This window comes from Fistularia commersonii, chromosome 2 (assembly GCF_037954325.1).
Source record: "Fistularia commersonii isolate RoL2024-O1a breed Wild chromosome 2, RoL_Fcom_v1.0, whole genome shotgun sequence".
Classification (NCBI taxonomy): Eukaryota; Metazoa; Chordata; class Actinopteri; order Syngnathiformes; family Fistulariidae; genus Fistularia; species Fistularia commersonii.
In genome coordinates this window covers 20,111,689-20,133,728 of record NC_141285.1, presented here as the reverse complement: position 1 = coordinate 20,133,728, position 22,040 = coordinate 20,111,689, and the positions used below count along the sequence as shown (strand labels likewise).

Below are 22,040 nucleotides of genomic sequence, written 5' to 3'. Positions count from 1 at the left end.
AGGACAAGAACCTTTGCATTTGAGCGTGCAAAATCAAATACATGAGTCTCTTTGCGATTTTTGTTGCCGGGAAAGCTTCAAAAGTTTTCAAAGGTCTTCGGCCCCAGCTGCCTGTATGAGGCCACGCTGAGCCATCAGTCAAGGGAAATCTAAACCAACCGGGGGGGGGATCACAACCCAAATAATTGTGAATTCCTTTTATTGCCCCTGAACCGACTGCTATGTTGTAAGGGTTTGCCGGCATGCTGCATTTGTTGTGTCACAACAAAAGCTAACAGCTATTATTATTCAGGCCTGCACTTATTAGTCCAATCTGGCAAAACAGAACAAGAGGCGAACTGGGCGAAAAGGATGGGAAGAAAAAACAAAGCATCCCCGCTAAACTAACTGACTCTCACAACATGTCAGGGCATTTATTTCAATCATTCATGACAGTGACATCTGTTAATCCCACCTCCTGATTGTGATGTTAGCCTTTCACAGTTAGACTCTAACACACGCTGACATGATGCTCTGGGCTGAGCTTCTAAAACAGGGCAGCAAAAAAATCAGAATCTACATGAACTATTAAAAAGAATCAGCTCAGTTGCATAAAGAATCAGTATTGAGATCTGTGGATGTGAACAAGCACAGTGTAGCTGTGTGGGTCAGGACTATTTGCATTGCAAGGGGAATTGAATGTCTGGGGCCACAGCTCCATCTCCTGGTCCCTGACACAATAAGACTTGACTTACAAAACATACACTCACTATGGAAAATATTAATTTTGGTTTCCCTCACCAGATGACATATGAAGTATTTGTGAATTTTGAAGACTATATTAACCCCTTGTGGGAAAATCATTCCCTGCATTTTAGGAACTGTGGAGGAACTGTGTGGGCAGCCCCATTCACGGTGCCCGGGGATTCGGTGTCTTGTTCAACACTTCGGAAGTCTGGAAGAGCTCAGGAATTGTACTAGGGACTTGGAACTTTCTGTTCCAATACGACCGCTCTTACAACCCGAGCCGTATCGTCCCCGATGTCTCTCATTTCTCATCTCTGGCACGCGTCAGTCTGAGAGTGTCATTAATCTCAACTACCAGCTGCACTTAAGAAATAACACAGTTAATTCTTATTCATTAATCACAAGTAATTTGACTAAATGAACAATATAAATGTTTCACTTTTTACGGCTTCATCTATGACACAGTAAAACATAGAGGGAATGAAATATCTTTTGTTCTGCAATTGATGTTGAAGCACCGACTGAATTGTTCACTGAATACTGATTGACTCGGCTCAAACCATAGTAACATATGAAGGCAATAACATCATGCAAGACACAAAGTTGAGACGGATTTGCATCTACAGCAGTCTTTATATGTATCCTAATAGTTAGTGGTAATCATTCTGAGTAGTATCCTTCATTGCAAAGAGCTCACTAATGATAGTGATTGCTTTAACAGAAAATCACCAGCCGAACAAAGAAACGTGTGATCTTGAGTTACCACAATCTAATCTCCAGTCTGACTCTCCATGAAATGGCATGTGATCAGAAAAGCAACATGAGCGCATTTAATAATGATGTATATAGTCCCCATTTAGTCTGAAGAGTATCATTGCTGCGCAGAAGCAGACAAGATTGGCAATACAGTGCAACTCCATTTCAGAGGTAGATTAGACATGTCAGTTGTAGGTGGCTTGGAAAACAGTGATTTTAACAGCATCTTCATTGACACGCTGTGCGAGCAAAGGCTGTGTGAGTGACAGTTTTCTCTTACGTACAGGGTTCTGACGGCGGACTGAGGAAAAACTGTGATTTGGCGGGCACCCATTCAGATACAACAACTTTTTTTCTTCTCCCTGACAGCATTACCCTTTACATGCAATTCACACAAATCCCTCAGGCCAGAGACCTGGATTCACAAATAAAAATGCATGCACTACGGTTGTGATGTAGACCGCTTCATGAGACGGAACAAATAACATAAAGTGCATAATCAAGGCAAAAATGTTTTCAAACTCTAGCAAACAAAACTGGCAGAGAATCACTTTAAAAGAGCAAATCAAAAGCCCAAGTACAGATCGACACGGTAAAACGTCAAAACAACTTGAAATTCAAAGCATGCAAACGCAGATGTAGAAAGGCATGCTTCTGTCATGCCACATCTTACAGAGCCCAGCCCGGCGTGCAGAGGGGGGGGCTGTTGAGGGCTGCATGTTGGCAGCATGTTCAAGAAAGGCTTACTGTACCATGCTCTGTCAGTGAAGTACTGCACTAGGTGCTCCACTCCTTGCCATAGGCATTATGTTTGGGGATGCAAAGGTGGAGAGACCAACAGGAAGAGAAGATAGAGGATGAGAAAGAGAGAGAGAGAGAGAGAGAGAGAGAGAGAGAAAGAGAGAGAGAGGAGGGGGATATGTAAGCCAGACACTTATTAGGGTTAATGTTTTAAATTCAAAATTATGCTTGCACCAAAAGGCCACACATTAGCTCAAATGAACTAATTTATTGCAAAATGTAATTACTGCAGCCAAGGTCTTCATACCAAGGCCTTCTGACACTTCAGACAGTATATTTTCTTTTTTCTTTTTTTAATCAAAAGACTATTGTTGTTGTTAATGCATAACTAGCTAATTCAGTAGCAGCCGCTTCTCAGTAGAGGGTTTGGGCAGGTGGGGTGTCCGATCAAGGCCAGAAAAAAAGAAAATCACCACTAGCTTTTAATTAAAAATTTAAATATTGTCTCAAACTTTAATGTACAGACATAAAAGTGGCATTTTAAAAAGGCAGAATATAATAATGCTGGCATTAAAATTAATGCTGATGTAAGATGTGTTGTGTTTTGTGAGTTAACAGGTATAACACAAATCAACTCTGTGACAGTATCAAAGTCATATTGGTTTCAAGGGGGTTAAAATTGGCCCTGCGGCACAACTGACTCCTTAAACTGACATTAAAGTTGTTTTCAACATTTAACTTTTGCACGTGTCCCTAAACCACATTGATTGGCTTTGAAAGAAGTACCATCCTCTATGTAACTACTTGTCACGATGCGGTGAGCATATTGATGGTGCAGATTTAACTGAACTCTTGTGAGTACATTTCACTGGACATGTCCTTGTGATGGTACGGGATGGTAAGCTAACTGCGGTTTGCACCGACTGCACACCCGCACAAACTGATTTTCATTTTCAGCCCAGTGTTCTGTGGACTTGACTTTGCCCTCCAGTTGAATCGCCGGCTTGATGCGAACAGCGACAAGCTCAGTGTGTGCCGTACAAATAATGTTCTCATACTCTTTTTCACCTAAAAAGATTAGAAAATCTATTGGTGACAGAATTCTTCATGCTTGGGTGTACTCTCATTTGTCAAATGAAAAAGAACACTCTTTACTCAAGCAGATTGGTGAAATTTTAAAAACAATACACCTCTGTCACATTAATTCACCCTCCTCCTAGATTCCAAGCTGTGGCCCACCAGGACGGATAAAAAGAACACAGCTTGGATTTGTCTCTTTGTGTCCTTATCATTTCTCTATTTTTTCACTCCCCTAAACGTGTGCATTCTCCGAGGTCTATTTACCAACTGTTGCTCTCTTTCTTGGCCCTCCAAAAAAAGCTGCTCCATTGCAGAATTACACAGCACCTCTATTGTGAGAGTCACTGAGCTACATCAGGCTGGGTATGTTTATCAAAGTCAAGGGTGTTTCTGTCTATACAGAAATGTTACACATTTCAGTTTAGAGAAAACGTATATATTCAGCAGTCCATTTGCAGATATATATAATATTTTTCAAAAATAATCTTAGTGAGGGCGGTACATGTTATGGCATGGTTATCAACAAGTAGTAGAAACTCACAGAAGTTAGTTATGTTTTGCCTCAAAATATCACATGTTGACAGCTGTTACTGTTAGAAAACAATGTGTTGCAAAAGACAAAAAATGTTTTGTTTAAAGATTTCAGCTTGGGGGGAAAAAAACATGCAGTCGAGTTATTCTAGTTGATTAGAGGGTTTTAAATGGAGTCGGATAGCGAGCTCCATAGGGTGAGGACAACACGAAAAGAGTTGGGGAGGTTGTTAGTGACTCACTCTGTCTGCGCTGGGGCATGCTGGTGCAGGTCACGCCCTGGTGCTGTGCCTGCCATGGGGACAGCAAAGGGGTGGGCAGCACACCCTACGCAGAGAAAACACACAAAGGACAAAAGCCATAACGTACCAGGACACCCACACACCCACACCCACACACACACACACAGACACAGAAATACGTTTCTACAAAACTCACACTGAGCAAACAACATGAAACGCACAGTGCTTCAGTTAGGCCCAATCAATGCAAAACACAAAAACAAATACGGGCAGATGTGTACACAAATACTGTACAACAAAGCTTACTGAATACCGTGGTGACAACTACCGGTACCACACAGAATATAAACCCCATATTCTGTCATCTTTTGATTCAAAATATCTGACATGTTTGCCCCGTGTCCATCAAGACAAGCTATCTTTAAATACGTTAAAACAGTTACGGACAGTTTTCAACAATTCATTTCAATATGGCAAACAGTTTCAGCCTCTTTAAATAAATGATGAATCCAATAGTAAGTTTCTGTAACACGTTGGATTATTTGAATGTATCCTCCGTTACAACCCCATCCATAACATTGGCCTCCTAAAAAATTTCAAACTGTCTTGACAGCCAACTGCTCAAGACACACAGGATAATTTTTATTTTCTTCTGTGTAACCATATAGTTCTTCCACTGATTTACAGTCCTCTTTTTTTCATCCATCCCTAGAGTCTAGCCTTCGATCTATTCTAGAAGAGCACTCCAATCAGTGGGAAAAAAACAACAAAAACAAGGTGACACTGGAAAGGTAAACCAATTTTCACTTGTGAACAAACCACACAAAAAAAGGACTGCAATACAATAACTCCACCTATCACTCTGTCAGTTGACGTGACAGATTTCATGAGCTGAGAGTAAGTAGGGACATTTTTCATAAACCTGCCATCACAGGCTGTAAATTTAATATCTACAAAATATGTTGAATATATTTTACGATAGCGTCTTAAGTACATCAGCCTGAGGTTGAACAGTAAGACCTGATTTTCTTAAATGATAAATATGCAGTTATTACTTGGAGACATTGGCAATTCTCTGCGATCACAATCAATACACTATCAGAGTAAAACACTGGCTGCAAAAATCATTTTGATTGTTTCACACAGTATATTTTTATCTAACTTATTTCTACCTGCTGCTCTTAGTTGAACAATTTCACCGGCGTCTGTAACTATCCACAGACCCACTGCAAGATATAAACGCTTTTATTTCATATGTAGTCTTCAGGTGCACTAATTCAAAGATCTTCAGTCCCCGTGGGGAAAACAAAGTGAAAGTGAAGCAGGACCATCACGTTACACACACATCAAATGCAACTTCCTCCCTCAGCTGGAGCTGCCTCTCAAATAAGACTAATACAGTAGAGAGCCACTGCATCTGTCAGAGGGAAGAAGCATTGAGAGGGGAATAAGAGACAAGAAGTGGAGAGAAGCCACTCCCCAGCAGGTCCATCCTATGCAATTTCAGAGCCCTCCTGGTGTGACTACTTTAAGGGGGGACTGAGTGTCTGCAGTCACTTATGTCTTCCCTCGAACACCAACCACTTGATAGAGGCCTCTGCCGAGACCTCCTGCTGAAGCTTCATTTGCAACCTTTGGTGATGAGAACAAGACAGTGATGTTGAAGGAGTCTATAAATGATTCTGAAAGTCTGGGGTGGCCATATAAGACATCCAAGGCAGCTTAGCCTGTCATTTTTTTTTTCCCTCTTGCCGCTCTCACCCCGGTAAAAGCTCAGCAAAGAACAGCCGACAAGTTTTACAAAGCAAGACAGAAATGTATTGTATTTCTATAGAAATATATCAATTTCTATCATTTTCAACAAAACCTGTCATTTCTTATTTAGCTGCAGAGAGACCTGAGGATCAATTCCCGGCAGTGGTGCTCCTGGCTTGCCTGGGCTTGTAAAATAACACAACAGTGAGTGGATAGCAAGGGAAGACCCTCCTCTCGTTGCATCGGTGACTGCCTTCCCACTTTCGCCGCAAGGTAAAATTCATTGAATAAATAGAGAATGAATTCAAGCTGTTGGAATTTTCATCTTTCAATCCTCACATAAATGGCAAAATAATAAGTGTTCGTTAGACGACACACTTTCTTGAAAAATACTTGAGGAACTTGGGGAAAAAACTTGGGGAAGTAGGACAAGAATTTAAAAGTAAATCCAAAGTTTTCTTTTGTGATCCCAAAACCTTTTCATCAAGTAACACCAGTATTTAGACGAAACCATGACGCCATGTCCCAGAGACAGCCTGTAGCTGCTGGAATCCCCTAATCCACTACACAGAGCTTTTTATACCTTCAGTCTGGCCACAACGTCTCACTTCACTAACTTTGACAATTAGATCCTCACCTGGCCAAAATGACTACTACGTGTGTCTATGTGTGTGTGTGTGTGTGTGAGAGAGAGAGAGAGAGAGAGAGAGAGAGAAAGAGATAATGAGCCCTCATGTGTAAGTCAGTGAGTTTTCGCATTTGTGGTTGTGTGTGTCTGTGATGCAACAGTGCAGACAGAGGGGCCTTGATTGGAGAAATTACGTCAAGACTTCGGGCGAGAAAACGGTTTCTTTCAACTATCAGCTTAACACTGATCATGAATGGTCTTCGATCATCCTGTCCCAGAATTTCCCTTTTTTTTTTTTAACTCCCTCCTTTTTTTCCCCATCTACACAGATTTTAAGAGTTACAAAGAGGTGAATCAGTAGAAGCGATGTCACAGAAACTGCGGAGAAAATTAGGGAATACAAAGTTAAGACGAAAAAATATGCAAGGGGAAAGGCGCAAAGGTGAGGCAGACAAGAGAATGTTTAAAAAGCAAAGCAACAGGGGCAAGGTGTAATTATCCTCTCTGTTTTCCACTGATGAAACGCTGCCTATTGTGCTGCCATTATTTTACCGTTGCAGCTCGTGCATGTTTGTTTATAGGGGCTGTTTACTTCCAAGTCATCAGGCAGATGAACCGATTGTTCTATTGCACTACGTGTCCCTTGTAAATAAGAGTATAAGCAATACACGTGGCATATCCAACGTGCATAGACCCATGTGATAATAGCTGTGTTGAATAGAGGACACAGCCAGGATTTGCATTATAATTACCCATTATGTGCTATACTTGAAATCTGCTGACATCACTGCGTCCTATTTATTGTAAAAGGAAAGGAGCAGTGGTAATAATATAAATACTATTCCCTGCAAGGTTGTTCTTGGGAGCAACTCAAAAAGATTATTTGCCTACGAGTGACACTTAAAAGGAAGCCTACTTCATTCTACATGTGTATCTTGTTGTGACAAGTGAGTCTAATATTTTACTGCATCTTGTACACTGTCAGGGACTCTAAGCTTATTGTGAAACCTTTTCCCCCAAACATTTTTGGACTCAAAATTGGATTGTAAACAGATTAAAATGGAAGGCTCCCGCCCAAAGCGCTTGGGGAGGATATGTTGGTAAACTCTTCCTTCGAACTGAGGAAGTCAAGGCACAGAAATTGGATGTGGATGGCTTTGCATAATATTTTTGTTACAAATACAAATATTCTTTTGAATTATCACTTCACAGTAACAAACAACTTATTAAAATGCTTAGGGATGTAACAGGAACAATGAGCTGTTTGCCGGAAATAAACAAATCATGTACACATTTCATAGGTCATGAACATTGTCTTCTGATATAATCCTAATTACAATTCTGTGAGATCTCTCTGAAGTCAACAGTCTTAACAACATACCCACTAGAACGTGGTTTTAGACCTCCAGTATGAGGATGTACATTTTACCCACTGTTACTGATAAGGTGACTAGATATCAGCATTAGGGCTATAAAAGCATTATAGCTAGCGGCCTTTGACATGAAAATTTTTCTTGGCTGATCCTCTCAGCTTAACTCTCTATAATACCGTTGGGGGCAAGGACCACTCCCCTGCCCTGATACAGCAGCACTTTAAATGTCAGAGAAGAAAAATCAACATAAAGGGCACATCAGAGAACCAAACAAGGGAAAAAAAAAATAAAACAATAAAGATGACAATACATTATAATTTGTCTCTGTGTATGTGTGTAGTTGTAGAGTGCTGGAGACTACAAAAAACTGAATGGCTATGTGAAATGGGAAAGAGAAATTATATATTTTTGTACAAAAGGCCTAGGGTTACAAAATGAATGTGACTATATGCAAAAAAAAAAACATAGGCAAAAGAGAACAGACTGAACTTGCTAATATGCTTCAAGGGACTTTAATATAATTTAAAAGTAAAAGAGAGGGGGGGGCACTCCTTTGGTTCTTCTTCTGTTTATACTTTGCTCTCTGTTCTTGTTAGTGTGTCAAAAAGCAACAAAGCCACCGTTCAGGGCAGCTACATACACTTGAAAGTGTAACTGGAGAAACACCAATTTTTATGATGATGATTTATTAATGAATATTCAATGAGGGAGAAGAGTTTACAAACAAACATCTAGAAACAAGGGAACAAAGGCAAAGGAGAAAATGACACTGCACTGGTAAAGTGCGGTATTATACGCCAGGTACTACAGGTCTCAGAGAGATGTTCCTGCAATGTGGACGATACGCAATGAGAGCCACTAACCTTGCATTGACGGTTTCCATGGCAACTGCAAAACCACATGCACTTTGGGTAAACAGGGTGGTAGTAGCATAGTAAAGGAGCTTGCTTATATTGTCACTTTTGTGTTACTCGAGATCTCACTGTCCCTAGTATCATTGACGATGATTTTATATGACATGTTCAAATGTGCAGATGATCCACAGAAACAAATCTGCAGCCAAATGTATCACATTGATTATATATTGATGTATATATAAACATATATGTATTCATATATTTCTGTATCAATTTATGTACAAGTGTGCTTGTGTGTGTGTGTGTTTGTGTCTGTGTGAAAGTAAGGAGGCAGGTCAATTAGAGAAGTGTTTACTGGACCCCCTGCCTATGGCACTCCTGCTTCTGAATCAATACTTGGTTGCCACGCAGCATGCTTTTGTAACATGATGCTGAACATTCTGCTCTATCCTTTTCCCACCTTTCTCCCTTTTTCTCACCCCCCCTCAGTTCTTTTCACATCTGGAGCTCTCTCTCTCCATCCCAGCCCAACCTTAATCTTCTGTTTTTTGTTTTCCTCCTCTACAACTCCCAGTTTGGTGTCAGATCTGGGTATTAAGATTGTGAGACAGAGTAATAACCTGTATTCCACAGAGAGGACATGGTGCAGTCATCAATTCAGACATTTCTAGCCTAAGAGAGAGCAGCAGGAAAATGGGATGCTGGCGAGTTGAATTAAGCGGTGTGACTCAGCAACATACAACACACGTACATTAGACCATAACTGTATCCCCAATGCACTACTGCACTAGCACAAGCTGCACTGTAAAAACATATCCCCGTTACTACCAAAATCAACAGAGAAGAGCGACATTTGTTATCAGATGTCAGTCTGCAGTTTCTCAAGTATCTGAAATGTTTGGAGCAAAATGAATAGTTTAAATTATGCATTTGTCAGTGGTGCTGTTCGCTGTTATGGGTGCTGTTAATGTTTAGACGTACCGCGTGGTTTGGCGGTCTCCAGTTTGTCTGCGTGGCCTTGTCATTGTGCTGGTGCATCCGTCTGTCCATCCGTCGGTCAGACTGACGAAGTGAGGAGGGAGCCCTCTGGTGGTGGCATTGACATCTGACCTGCTTGCGTTGACCTGACTAAAGAAGTGAGGAGGAAAATAACAGCCATGGATAAGAGCGTAGAACGGAAGAATTAATTGGTGATACATTTTAGTAAAAGTTGTTGCTGCACGCAACAACTGGCTAGAACAACTGGCACACAAATGGCTGGAATCATATTTGCAAAGATGGACGAGAATAATTAATCACATTTACTTTGCATAAATGCTTGTAGAGTGTTTTTGTAACCTGTTAAAACCACAAACTCATAATGCACCAGCTACCACAGTCTGTTAAACTTTCAACAGAAGTAACTAAGGTACAGTGTTATAAGGCCAGCTAGTAATCAGCTAGTGTTATTTTGAGAAGGTTCTTAATTGTTATGCTCTAAATCTAATATCCCTTTATATAACTGGAAAAACAACAGAGCAACTTTTACCAGGTTGCAAATGACCTGACAGAGATCTTGGTGAAAACTAAAATGAAGCTCAGAGAGAAACAATTGGGAGGAAAGTATGTGAGTAGGGATGGAGGAAGTATCAAGACAAGTAAAACTGAGAATTGTGATGTGTTTTTATTGTTTTTTGTTTAGTTTTCTTAGCACTGATAGCTCTACTTTCTGTCTCCCATGACTTATTTTTCCTCTCTCGATCTCGGCTGTCTTTCCTTCAAACACAATGTACAATTCAATGCAATATAGTTTCTGCAAACAACCATATTGTTTTTTTCCTCCCATTAGGCTGGTATGTATGTTCAGCTCAGTCAACTCTTCCCCTTTGTAAGCATTTCATTCCTTTTTTCCTGTATTTACTGTTTTCCTGGCTGAAATATTATATGTAATACAATTAAAAAGGTTAGGCAGAAATATAAGGTCTCAGTCCAGTAGGTTCTGTCTCTGTTGTTATTACATTGTCATGTACTCATTTTTAGGGAATTATAGTAAACTAATCTGAGCAATCTATTTTACCTTTATAATTGTCCGTTCTTTGACTGTCAGGATACTAAAGGCCAACGCAATTACCTTTCCTATAACCTGACATTTCAACCCAGAGCCAGCAGACCAAATATGTTCCATGTGTCATCTTTACATTCTTTCCCCCAAACACACTTTTACATTCAACTTCTATAATCACTTTCTCAGCCTCCATACTCAATAAAGTCAGGCGCACAACTAAAAATATGTCTTATTGTTACTCTCTTTGCTTGTTCGAGGTGAGGGCACAACAATATTGCGGGAACCCGCTGACTCTAATTGGAAAGATTGCATGCAGCAACGAAGGTGGTGGACAGGAGATGCTTTGACATTTTGGTATTTCTAGATACAGTGGGGATTTGAATAATGTCAGCCAGACATATGGCTGTTTGGCTAACAAGGGAGCCTGTTCAGACACTAATGAATGTTAGAAAGGAGATGGATCCAGCTAAAAGCAAACAGAACAGAGGTTATAGGTAGGCAGTCATAAGCACAAGACAAGACAAACTCCCAACCAGAATAAAGAGTTCTATGTGACCAACAGAGGTCTGGATGGTAGATCTGTATGTGGCAAAAAGGGCGGTACCTAAAATTCTTGATTATGTAAATAAATAAATGAATAAGTAAGTAAGCAAGTGACTAAATAAATAAAAATTGATCATGTTAACACTGTTTTTTAAAGCCCACAATATGTCCTTCAGTGACTTTGTCAGTCCAAATTGTAGTATCCCAAAGACTTGCATAATTGAAAAGTCCCTATTAAAAAAAGGACCACAGAATCCGTAAAGTATTTGGATAATTTCTTGCCAAACATAATGAACATTTTTAACCAGAATAGCAGACCATTAATGTAAAACTTGACAATAACCAGTTACATGATCACTGGCAGCAACTTCGAATGTATCACTCGAGTCCACGTTTAGAATTTACGAACCACACTATGGCATCAATATAATTGTACCTCGTGATTGCATATGTAACAAATACCGTCTTCTCTGTATTTCTGTGTTGCATTCTACTCATGTAAAATCTGATAGGCCTAGACTATGTGAACAAAGGATAATGGAAGGGGGTAATTTTCCAAGATAGGCCTGACTATCGAGCATCGCTGAATTGGCGTCAAGGAGGTGACCTACACCGGGGGATCTTATATATACCTGCAGCACATAAAATCTACATCAAAGCAGTGACTAAATGTAGATGCAGAAGCTATTATATCTGTGTTCAACTGTGTCAGGAACACACACTTAGATCCTGCCACATTTAGCTTGTAATGCTCACATATTTCTGTTGCTTGTGTCCTCCACAAAGTCAGAAGCTTGGTAATTTACTTTCAATCAGTGTTAGAGATCACCATAGCTTTGAACCTTTCGACATATTATAAAGATGGTGCTGCTATTTGCTCTGCTGTCGATACAGCTCCTTGAAAACATGCTTTTGTAACAGCACGTCTTTCATTAAGGGAACACAATGTAAAAACACTCACGTAAGGTGACTGGAACTGCTCGTGAAGACACTCTGAAGAGAATCGACTATTATGTGAAACAATGCCTTAATGCCAGGTTTGTATATACTGTATGGCTTCTTTGCGGGTAAGATGCACTTTCTTTTCATATTTCATCATTTAATGTATCTAATAGTTTTATACAGCCACATTTATTCTTCTGGATCTGTAGTACAAGGGCACAACATAAGACATTCCTTGAAAGAGCAATTTCTATTCTTTCACTGATCCTATTACATCAGGGCTCCAAGCCTGTTGTTTTTTTCTTTTGAACAAAGTTGTGAGGGTAAGCCTGTGCCCTTAACACACTGACTATTAAGTTGTTCATTATTGCTTTATAACTCTGCTATGGTTTGATTTCACTTACATGATATGATACTATATTCTTTAATATTTCAGTGTTAACATTTTAGCGGGCTACATCTGACATCAGCAGCAGACATACCTCAAATCATATATGTATATGTCCACAGAAAGTTCTCTGCACAAAGCACGGCAAAATGTGTTAAGATTCGAATATTCCTTTTCCCCCTCCAGACATCCACTCACCATTTGTTCTCGCTGAAGCTGTTGACACTGCAACGTGAGCTGAACAATGGTCTTGTCACGACTCCTCAATTCTTCTTTAAGCACCTGCACTTCCTTAATTAGCTCCTCCAACTGAAAACATGAGGAAATAGTTGGGGTTAAAACATGTGGGAGAAGCATGTGCAAATGATCCATCTAGAAAACAAAATACATTGCCTATACATTTCCAATGATGTAAACATCACCTGCAGTTTATTTACAGATTCCATAGTGCGTGTGGAGGGTAATTAAGTGATTATAATTTTTCCAAGTACAGTTACTGGTTCTTCTTCCTAGTAGAAGCCCTTTCTGAAGGTTGAATATAATTTATGGACACACAAATGGAGCCATTGTGTTGGAATTTCTTACCAAATATTTGACCTTTGCCTACAATTTAACAGAGGCCCAAAAATAATATGTTGCAGTGAGGCATTTCCATTCGCTTTCTTTGGAGGAGTTATAGACACACTGCAAGGTATACATACTTAAAGGCCAGTAAATAAATGCGATCAACATATGCAGATTCCCCGGGGAATCTACACTTTTGTTTTAACAGATTTATCGAAACATATACTTACACTAGCCATTCAAAAATACGATAAACCTATGGTAAACTTTCTTACTTGTGATGCAGTATTATCTTTTTCTTCTATCTCCTCAGCAACATCTGCTGGCGAGTCTGTGTCCTCGAGCTGGAAACAAACAAATACACACACAGACACAAAGTACACAGTGAGCACGATCAATGACAATTGCCTTAGGCATGCCTCAAGAGCTACGATTCATTGTGAGATGGAATATTTTTACTCCTTAGCACATATACTCTCCTGACCCTGAACTGTCAGCATCGAATGTTAGATACCTGAGGCAAAGTGGCTGAGTATGTTTTCAAGATTCATTACTTTTACTCCACCGAGTAAAATGAGTACTTTGCTTTGGAAGATGTAAAGTTAATGAATGAAATGCTGGTTTTTTTTTCCCCCCGATCAAAACAGTTCCAGATTTAATTTCTGCTTGTGAATAAAAATGTTGGTGACTTAGGCTTTGGAGTTTAGAACTTCCTTTGATTATTTTGCAATTAGTGCCTCATCAGTTGTCATTTAGTTATCAAATAATGTCAGATTTGCACAGACAAACAAAGTAAGAGCCCAAATTTTATAGTTCTGAGGATACCTGTAGTATTTTTTAGCTATTTATGAAAATACTTGGATTGATAGTTGCTGAAATAACACCGGGAGAATATTATTTATTTGACCAAGGCTACTTCTCCAGTCCACCAATTGGTGGAAATTAAAAGTTATTCACTTTTTTCTCCACGTGTTGCCCATCTGTATCGTGCAGACAATCTTTTTGAAAACACGGATGTGTGAAAACATATATGTTGCATGTACTTGCTTTTAGCTATGAGGCAAAGATTGTTCACCTGTTCTATTCAAAAAAGAAAGACACAGTATAGTCACAAATGGAGAATTTTAAATATGTTTTTTTTTTTTTGCTAAAATATCTTGACACCTATGGTGTGCTTCATGGAGGAAATTGCTCAAGATGTTTGAGTATAAATGCAAGCAAACATCAGAACTCGCACCAGAATATCAAATTCCAATTCACAAGGTACATTTTGGCATTCAAGATAACGCAGTTCTCCTGAGTGCAGTGTGAGAGGGTGTGTGCATTTCTGTGATGGCATTATGTGTCTGCAGAGGTATTGGTTTTGTGGATTCATCCAATGAGGAAGCATACTCTTTTACAGCAAATGCCTTGGTTTAATTTTCTCTTTCTTTGCCAACCCTTCTTTCCTTTGCATAGATTTCACTGAGAGACAGATGGGTCCATTAAGTGATCACACTCTTACAAGCAATGATAAAAGCAGAAAAGGACACATGCACACAAATGACACATTTGTCCAAAGAGCTGACTGCATGGTATATACGTCTACTTCACGGAGTGTGTGTCGCACCCGCAGTAGGGATCTGAGCTTGAGCAGCTGGTTCTTAAGGGAGCTGCAGTCCTGGGTCATGTGTCCAAGTGTGAGTTCGTCCAGTGTTGTCACGTACTCATGCTGCCAGTTTTCAGGGGGAACAGGCTGTGAGGGCATCTTTGGAGACCTAAGACCATCATAGTGCTGGAAGAAATTAGGCCTTAGAAAGAGAAATGACAACAACCAAACAAAAAAAAAATGTAGTCAGGGATAAACCAATATACACAATCACATGGGCTTCATTGTAACTTTTTGTTCCATGAACTACATTCTCTTAATGATTTGTTATTCCATCAATAAACCTTCTGTCATTGCGGAAGTGGTCTGGTCCACTCCAGCGGAGGTGCTTGCGCCGCTGTCCCTGCCGGCGTGCCTTTTCCAAGGGTTCAATGTGAGACATCCTAACAATTTCTACACAAGAGGGAGAAAAAAAAAATTGTGAAGGTATTTGTGACGTGATGTATTGTGTATTCATGGAAGAGGAACATTCAAGAAATCTATTTATTTTTCTGCTCTTCTTAAAAAAGTACATGTTTGAGCAGCAAAGGTTAGAATAAGTTTTTCTCTGTCTCTCCTGCTTAAGATACACAGAGCTACACAAAGACGCGCATACGAATAAAAAAGGAAAAGAAATGTAGCTTTTAAGCTGTTATGTGTTATGATGAACAACACTGTTCTAGACTCAGCTCCTCTATTCAAAAATATCTACATATAAGCCTTCATTTGTTCAATCTTGCCCTCCTTTTTTGTCAGCTATCTTAGTCACCAAATGCAAACAATGTCGTATCGGCAAGCCGTTACATTTCCAATGAGGTAAGACAACAAAGAAGTTGACGACAGTAAAAAGCATGCAACTGTGAAATGAACCATAGCCGCTGATAAATTTTCTAATCAGAAAATCAAAAAGGCAATTTGCTATTTTGTGCCAAGGCAGTCATTGGATAGAGAAATAGAGATAAAGAAGAAATGGCAGACATAAAGTCAAGATCCAAGCAGTAGTGATTAAAATCCTTTCCCCTTAATGTCACCACACCACACTGAAGCAGGCAGCCGGTTTCATACCAAACCGTTACATTCCGGGAAACTTGAGGAAACTCGCACGCTCCCAACAACTCCTTTTCAAGTCAGAAAAGGTAATCTTCGAAGCAGTCCTCCAAGATATTCCACGAGGTAAAATCCATAAATTCAGACAAAATCAAACGGATACCAGACAGGAATCATGCCTGATGCTGGTGAAGTTAAAGGGACCAAGAGAGAAAGTCTGGCTCTGACTTTGTTTTCAGACTTGTTTTTCTGGGAACTCCCTAGGAACAGGAGCTGGGGAAAGATGACTGTGGTGGAGGAAGTGTTGGTAAGAGAGCAACTGGACTGTATCCAAGATAGGAAGTCATCAGCGGAGGCAGTCTCAGTGAAACATTTGGGGCCGCTCTGCCGTCACGAGACTTCACAGCCGAATAGAGACGTAGCATGAGGCCACCTTCTACTATTGTCTGTTCTACTCCTTGTCTCCACTTCCCCTCTTCCTGTCGTACTACTTTGCTGCAGAGTGAACGTTACTTGGACAGAGGAAAAGAGAAGGATATAGGAAAAAGAAGGGCTTTAGACTGCCCTGTCAAAATACCTTGCCTTATCCTGCATTTCCATAGGGGTCGCCGTGTGGACTTGTCTAACTGGACATTTCAGCCTAGCTCCCTTTCAGTCTGCGTCTCATGACACCAGAGCAAAGCATGACACGTAGGACTATAAATATGGCCACTTCCGAAAAAGGAGTAGGAAGGGACAACACTGGAATTTGCATTCCACTGGAGTGAGCACCTATCCCCTCCACCACCCACCTCTCTGTCTGTCTGAGTCTTTCTTTCGTGTCACAAACAAGGCTGTTACTGTTTACAGACAATATTCAGTGACAAAAGCTGATTCCTATCCAGAGCAACACTAATGCAGCAGCAATTCAATAAATCAGACTGTCAGTAATCTTACTCTCTCCATTGTAAGAAACTGAATATTTCAAGGTCACTTTTGCAACAAGCAACATCTTTTTCAGCAGACTAGATATTCATTCAACTTCTCAAGCTAATAATCTTACAATAATGAGGTTAAAATTCTTGTGACATATTGCATTAGAGCAGGATAGTTTTTGTCATGCTCTGCAGAAGATTATACCAGGTTTCCAAGTTTATCTGATAAACTTTGTGTGTGTGTGTGTGTGTGTGAGAGAGAGAGAGAGAGAGAGAGAGAGAGAGAGAGAGAGAGAGAGAGAGAGAGAGAAATAGCATGAGTACTTGACATATCTTTACTTGTACATGACAATTTCAGGCCCCACAACAACAAATATGACCACAGAATTTAGTTGAGCTGAAGGAAGCTATGGCTCACATGACCAAAAGCATGTAACCTCTCACTTGACAATAATACAAAATGATTTTTTTTAATTCACTGTGTGCTACTTTTATTTTTTCATGTTTTTATAGCACTTTAGTGGAAAGTGCTTTGTAAATATATTATCATTATTAGTTTTTTCCCACAATGTAAGAAAAAATATAAACACTAGAATTAGCTAGATAAACACAATCATCAAGATGGGAATCTGACTGGTTTCATAATTACTAGAATACATTTCATTTCCTAAAATTAGGCCAGTGTCTCAAATCTAAACCCAATGGGGCACCGACGAGACGTAAGCGGGAATTTTTGAGGATCATCCACAGATGTTCGGGAGACTAATAGACTAAAGACTATTTGAACTGTCTTTTATGATCATAACATTTTTACTGACATTCAAACAAAGACAATAAGTAATTTCATTGCAGGACAATAGCCTGACAAATCTAAATAATGCGCCAGTTATTTTCAATTACAACAAAAGCACATAACAACAGGTATATGCACTGACCATTCATGCCGTCTTCTGGGAGGTCAATGTCAAGCATCAGGTCATCATCATCCAACTCTGCAGGGCCGAGTGAGTCCAGCTTATTCAGAATGTCCTAAAAACCACAAAATAAATGAATAAATAAATAAATAAATAAATGAAATCAAAGGTAGCACTCATTTTATTACAGAGCATTAGGTACTATTAGAGCCACATAACAAGCACATTGTGAGTGCATTATAGTCATTATACCATTTTGTCTGTCGACAAAATTGTTTATGCTTGGAAGAAAACAAATGCGAAGGGGAAAAGTATTAGCCACAAGTGACCAAATGCTTAATACCATATGGATGCTTGGGGGGAAAAAAGTTCATAGAAAATGGATTATCACATAGACACGGGTTTTACCTGGGATTCATGAATATTGTATAGTAAGTTTGCAACTGATTAACAGTAACTGCAGAATATTTACACAGTGGTGGAGGATGGTGGAACTGTCACTGCAATGTAAAAGTTCTTGTCTATCTAAAACCATTAACATCTTGTTCTTCTTTTGGCTTTTCCCTTCAGGGGTCATCACAGCGAATCAACCTTCTCCATCGAACCCTATACTCTGTATCCTCCTCTTTCACACCTTCATATCCTCTCTCACTACGTCCATAAATCTTCTCCTTGGTCTTCCTCGAGACCTCCTGCCTGGCAGCTCCAATTCCAGCATCCGTCTACCAATATATTCAATATATTCACTATTGCTCCTCTGTACATGACCAAACCATCTCAGTCTGGCTTCTCCGACTTTCTCTCCAAAACATCTAACATGTCCTGTTCCTCTTATAGACTCATGCCTGATCCTATCAATCCTGGTCCCTCCCAAAGAGAACCTTAGCATCTTCATCTCTGCAATCTCTAGCTCTGCCTCCAGTCTTTTCGTCATTGGAACTGTTTCTAGGCCACACAACATTGCTGGTCTCACCTGTCTTGGACCCATTTCCTTTTATTCTGGCGGATAGTCTTCTATCACATAGTCCCTCTGACACTTTTCTCTACCAAATCTCTTCACCTCTTTACCCACACACTCCACTGCTATGGACTGTTGACCCAAAGTACCTGAAATCCTCCAACTTCTTGATCTTCACTCCCTGTTCCCTCACTCTTCCACCCGGGTCCCTCTTATTCACACACATATACTCTGTCTTGCTGCGACTAACCTTCATTCCTCTCCTTTCCAGCGCATACCTCCACCTCTCTAGATTTTCCTGAACCTGTTCTCTGCTCTCCCGACAGATCACAATGTCATCTCCAAACATCATGGTCCATGGAGTTCACTTGGACCTGTTGTACATCCTCTCCATCTTAAGCTCTATCTTTTGCCAGCCTGAATAGATCATTCTCTCCCTCCTTACTCTCTAACGAAGCATACAAATGTTTTGCCTTTGCCACCTCTCTTTACCTTACACTGTATCTCACTGTATCTCTCTGTTCTCATCAGTCCCTTCAGTGTCCCACTTCTTCTTTGCTAACCGCTTTCTCTGTATATACTCCTGCACTCCCTCATTCCACCACCAAGTCTCCTTATATACTTTCCTTCCAGACGATACACCAAGTACCCTCCTACCTGTATCCCTGATAACATTAGCTGTAATTGTCCAATCATCTGGAAGTTCTCCCTAACCACCCAGAGCCTTTCTCAACTCCTCCCTGAAAATCGTACAACACTCTTCCCATTTCAGCTTCCACCACTTTGTCCTCTGCTCTGCCTTTGTCCTCTTGATCTTCCTTGTCATCCTACAAACCACCATCCTATGCTGTCTGGCTACACTCTCACCTATACTACTTTGCAGTCACTGGTCTCTTTCAGGTTACCTCGTCTATACAAGATGTAGTCTAACTGCGTGCTCGTACCTCTTCTCATAAGTTACCCTACGTTCCTGTCTTTTCTGGAAAAAAGTGTTCACTGCAGCCAATTCCATCCTTTTTGCAAAGTCTACCACAATCTGTCTCTCTGCGTTCCTATCCTGTATACAAAGCAAGTATATTGATTTCTTCAATACCAAATCTGCCCATCACTTCTTCATCCCCTCTATTGCTTGCACCAACATGCCCATTGAAGTCTGCACCAATTACCATTCTCTCATCTCTGGGGATATTCTGCATCACTTCATCTAAGTCATTCCAGAACTGCTCCTTCTCCTCAAACTCTCATCCCATCTGCGGGGCATAGCCACTAACAACATCAGGCATCGCACCTTCAATTTCCAGTTTCAGACTCATAAGTCTATCTGACATTCTTTTCACCTCCTAACAAACTCCTCCTTCAAGATAACTCCAACTCCATTTTTCTTCCTGTCAGTACCATGATAGTACAACTTACAGCCTGCTCCTTTGCTTCTAGCCTTACTGGACACACAGTATATCCACGTTCCTTCTCTGCATCATGTGTACCGATAGTCCCGATATTCAAAGTCCCTACTCTCAGTCCCAAACTCTTGCCTATCCTCTTCTCACTGCTTCCAAACACACCTTCCTCCTCTCCATCATTGACATCTACGTCTCAAATTAAACGTAAACTGGGGTGTAAGACCATCTTCTTCCCATTAGGTTTCATTTCATATTTTCAGAATACTCTCAATCCTGCATCACAACTGGAAGAAGCTTATTGCTTACATTGAGTCACACTTTACAGAGAAGGCCTCTGTAAATATAGCAGTCAATTATGAATGATGAAAGAGAATTCTCCGAAAACTCGACAAAAGCACATCTCATAACAACCTCAGAATATGCCTTTAGTCTGACTGCTACATTGCTGTCAACCGACTAATTCTAAGCGCATCCAAAAGCAAGGAATGAATCAATAGTTCAAAGCTTTATTTTTCAAGGCAATTTTGTGCTTCATGAAACCAAATTGACAGAGCTTTGACTAGGAGACACTGGCATAAAATTAAAATATTGAAACTCCCGTGTGTTGCATAATAAGTACCTGGTACTCAGTGTTTCAGACTTAATGAAGGAGGTGTAATGTAGGAAATAGAATAAACGCAGGATAGTCCTCCAGATCAGCCAAGATGTCCGTGGCAAAGGTTACAGTCCTTGTACAAATCAGTTGGCTTTCGCAGTATTCATATTCAACGCTTTCTCTCAGATTTCCCGCTAGTTTTATCCTCAGTAATTCACCCTTATTGCCTTCTCTATATGATTATAACAACTCATCAGTAGAGAAGGTGAACTACAGATTGGCAAAATGGATACATATCACAGAGTATATATTTAAACTAAGCAGTCACTGCAGAGTGATGATCTTTCTCAAACCGCCTTCTTCACACAAATCTGTACTTTTTCAACTACATGGTACTCAAAATTATAATCCTGTGATGAATGTGCAGAGATGTAAGTATATATTTCCCGAGCTCTTGACATCAACCGGAAAACAGTTCAGCTGCCTGATAATTTACCCGTGGGTGTTAAATGGGCTCACGCCATCTAGCAACCTGCCACACATCGAAAGTCACCAGATCGGCAGCAGCTGTGTGTCCTGGACCAGTGTTTCAGAGTTGTTGTAGCCTTTTTGGTGATGAACAAAACTTTCAGCTATGTGCACAAAAAGGAACCTAAGTGTTGAGGTAGAAGCTATAGGAGGAGAAAGAGAAGTGGGTCGGTTACTGAAATGTTGCTAGTGGACACCCCTGGACCAGCATCAAAAAATATGGGAGGGGAACAGCGTTTTACACTTCCTGAACATCCATGGATGATAGCCCGCAGGCAAGGCACCTAATCTGCCAACTGCTCCCCAGGTTTCCCCCTTGTGCTGTTGTGATGTGTGCTCAATGCTCTACACGAATTTCTACCTGGGGATTTAAAAAAAAAAGGATCTGAAATCATACAATCAAAAATAGGTTTACAGAATGGAAGGGCCTAAAATTTAAAACCATGCGTGTAAAAAGCTTAAATGTTGTCCCAAAATGTTTCAAAGCTTTAATGTATTTTTTTCTATTCAAATCAACGAAGGAAAAACTGTTTTAGACAACACTAAACATGAGGGTGGAATATTTTAAATGAATTCCATTCTAAAACTTCAAGGAGAGAATAAGTGAATATAAACATGAAAGTACTTTCATACTAGCATTAAGACCAGCTGTGACCAAAATCAATGGCCATTTTACAGATAACATTCAGTCAGCACTGTTGAGGTGCGTCTTTTCCATTCCACTAATATGATGTTCCCTTTACAACTAATGCGGAGCATATTTACAGAATGTGAGAGCTCTGCCTATCCAGTAATCTGTTGAAATAGAACAGCTAAGAGCTACTGTGGTCGGAAACTAAAAGAAGTCATGGTGGGTTCTGTCATGGGGAAAGATGGAAGGCTGCAAT

The 22,040-nt window shown here is 40.2% G+C and overlaps 1 protein-coding gene across 2 annotated transcripts in view; it reads right to left on the bottom strand.

Annotated features, from left to right (window-relative positions):
* Positions 1 to 22,040, bottom strand: part of ccser2a (coiled-coil serine-rich protein 2a) — a 46,478-nt gene that overhangs the window by 5,539 nt on the left and 18,899 nt on the right. The window contains exons 4-10 of one of the 2 annotated variants that reach the window (XM_086172092.1): positions 17,694 to 17,787; positions 15,103 to 15,211; positions 14,780 to 14,960; positions 13,446 to 13,514; positions 12,805 to 12,915; positions 9,671 to 9,817; positions 4,077 to 4,161 (exon numbers count right to left, since the gene is read on the bottom strand). In XM_086172092.1, the coding sequence (XP_086028218.1) occupies positions 4,077 to 4,161; positions 9,671 to 9,817; positions 12,805 to 12,915; positions 13,446 to 13,514; positions 14,780 to 14,960; positions 15,103 to 15,211; positions 17,694 to 17,787 (796 nt within the window). The remainder of the gene's footprint in view (positions 1 to 4,076; positions 4,162 to 9,670; positions 9,818 to 12,804; positions 12,916 to 13,445; positions 13,515 to 14,779; positions 14,961 to 15,102; positions 15,212 to 17,693; positions 17,788 to 22,040) is intronic. The other variant, XM_086172084.1, reaches the window with a different exon arrangement.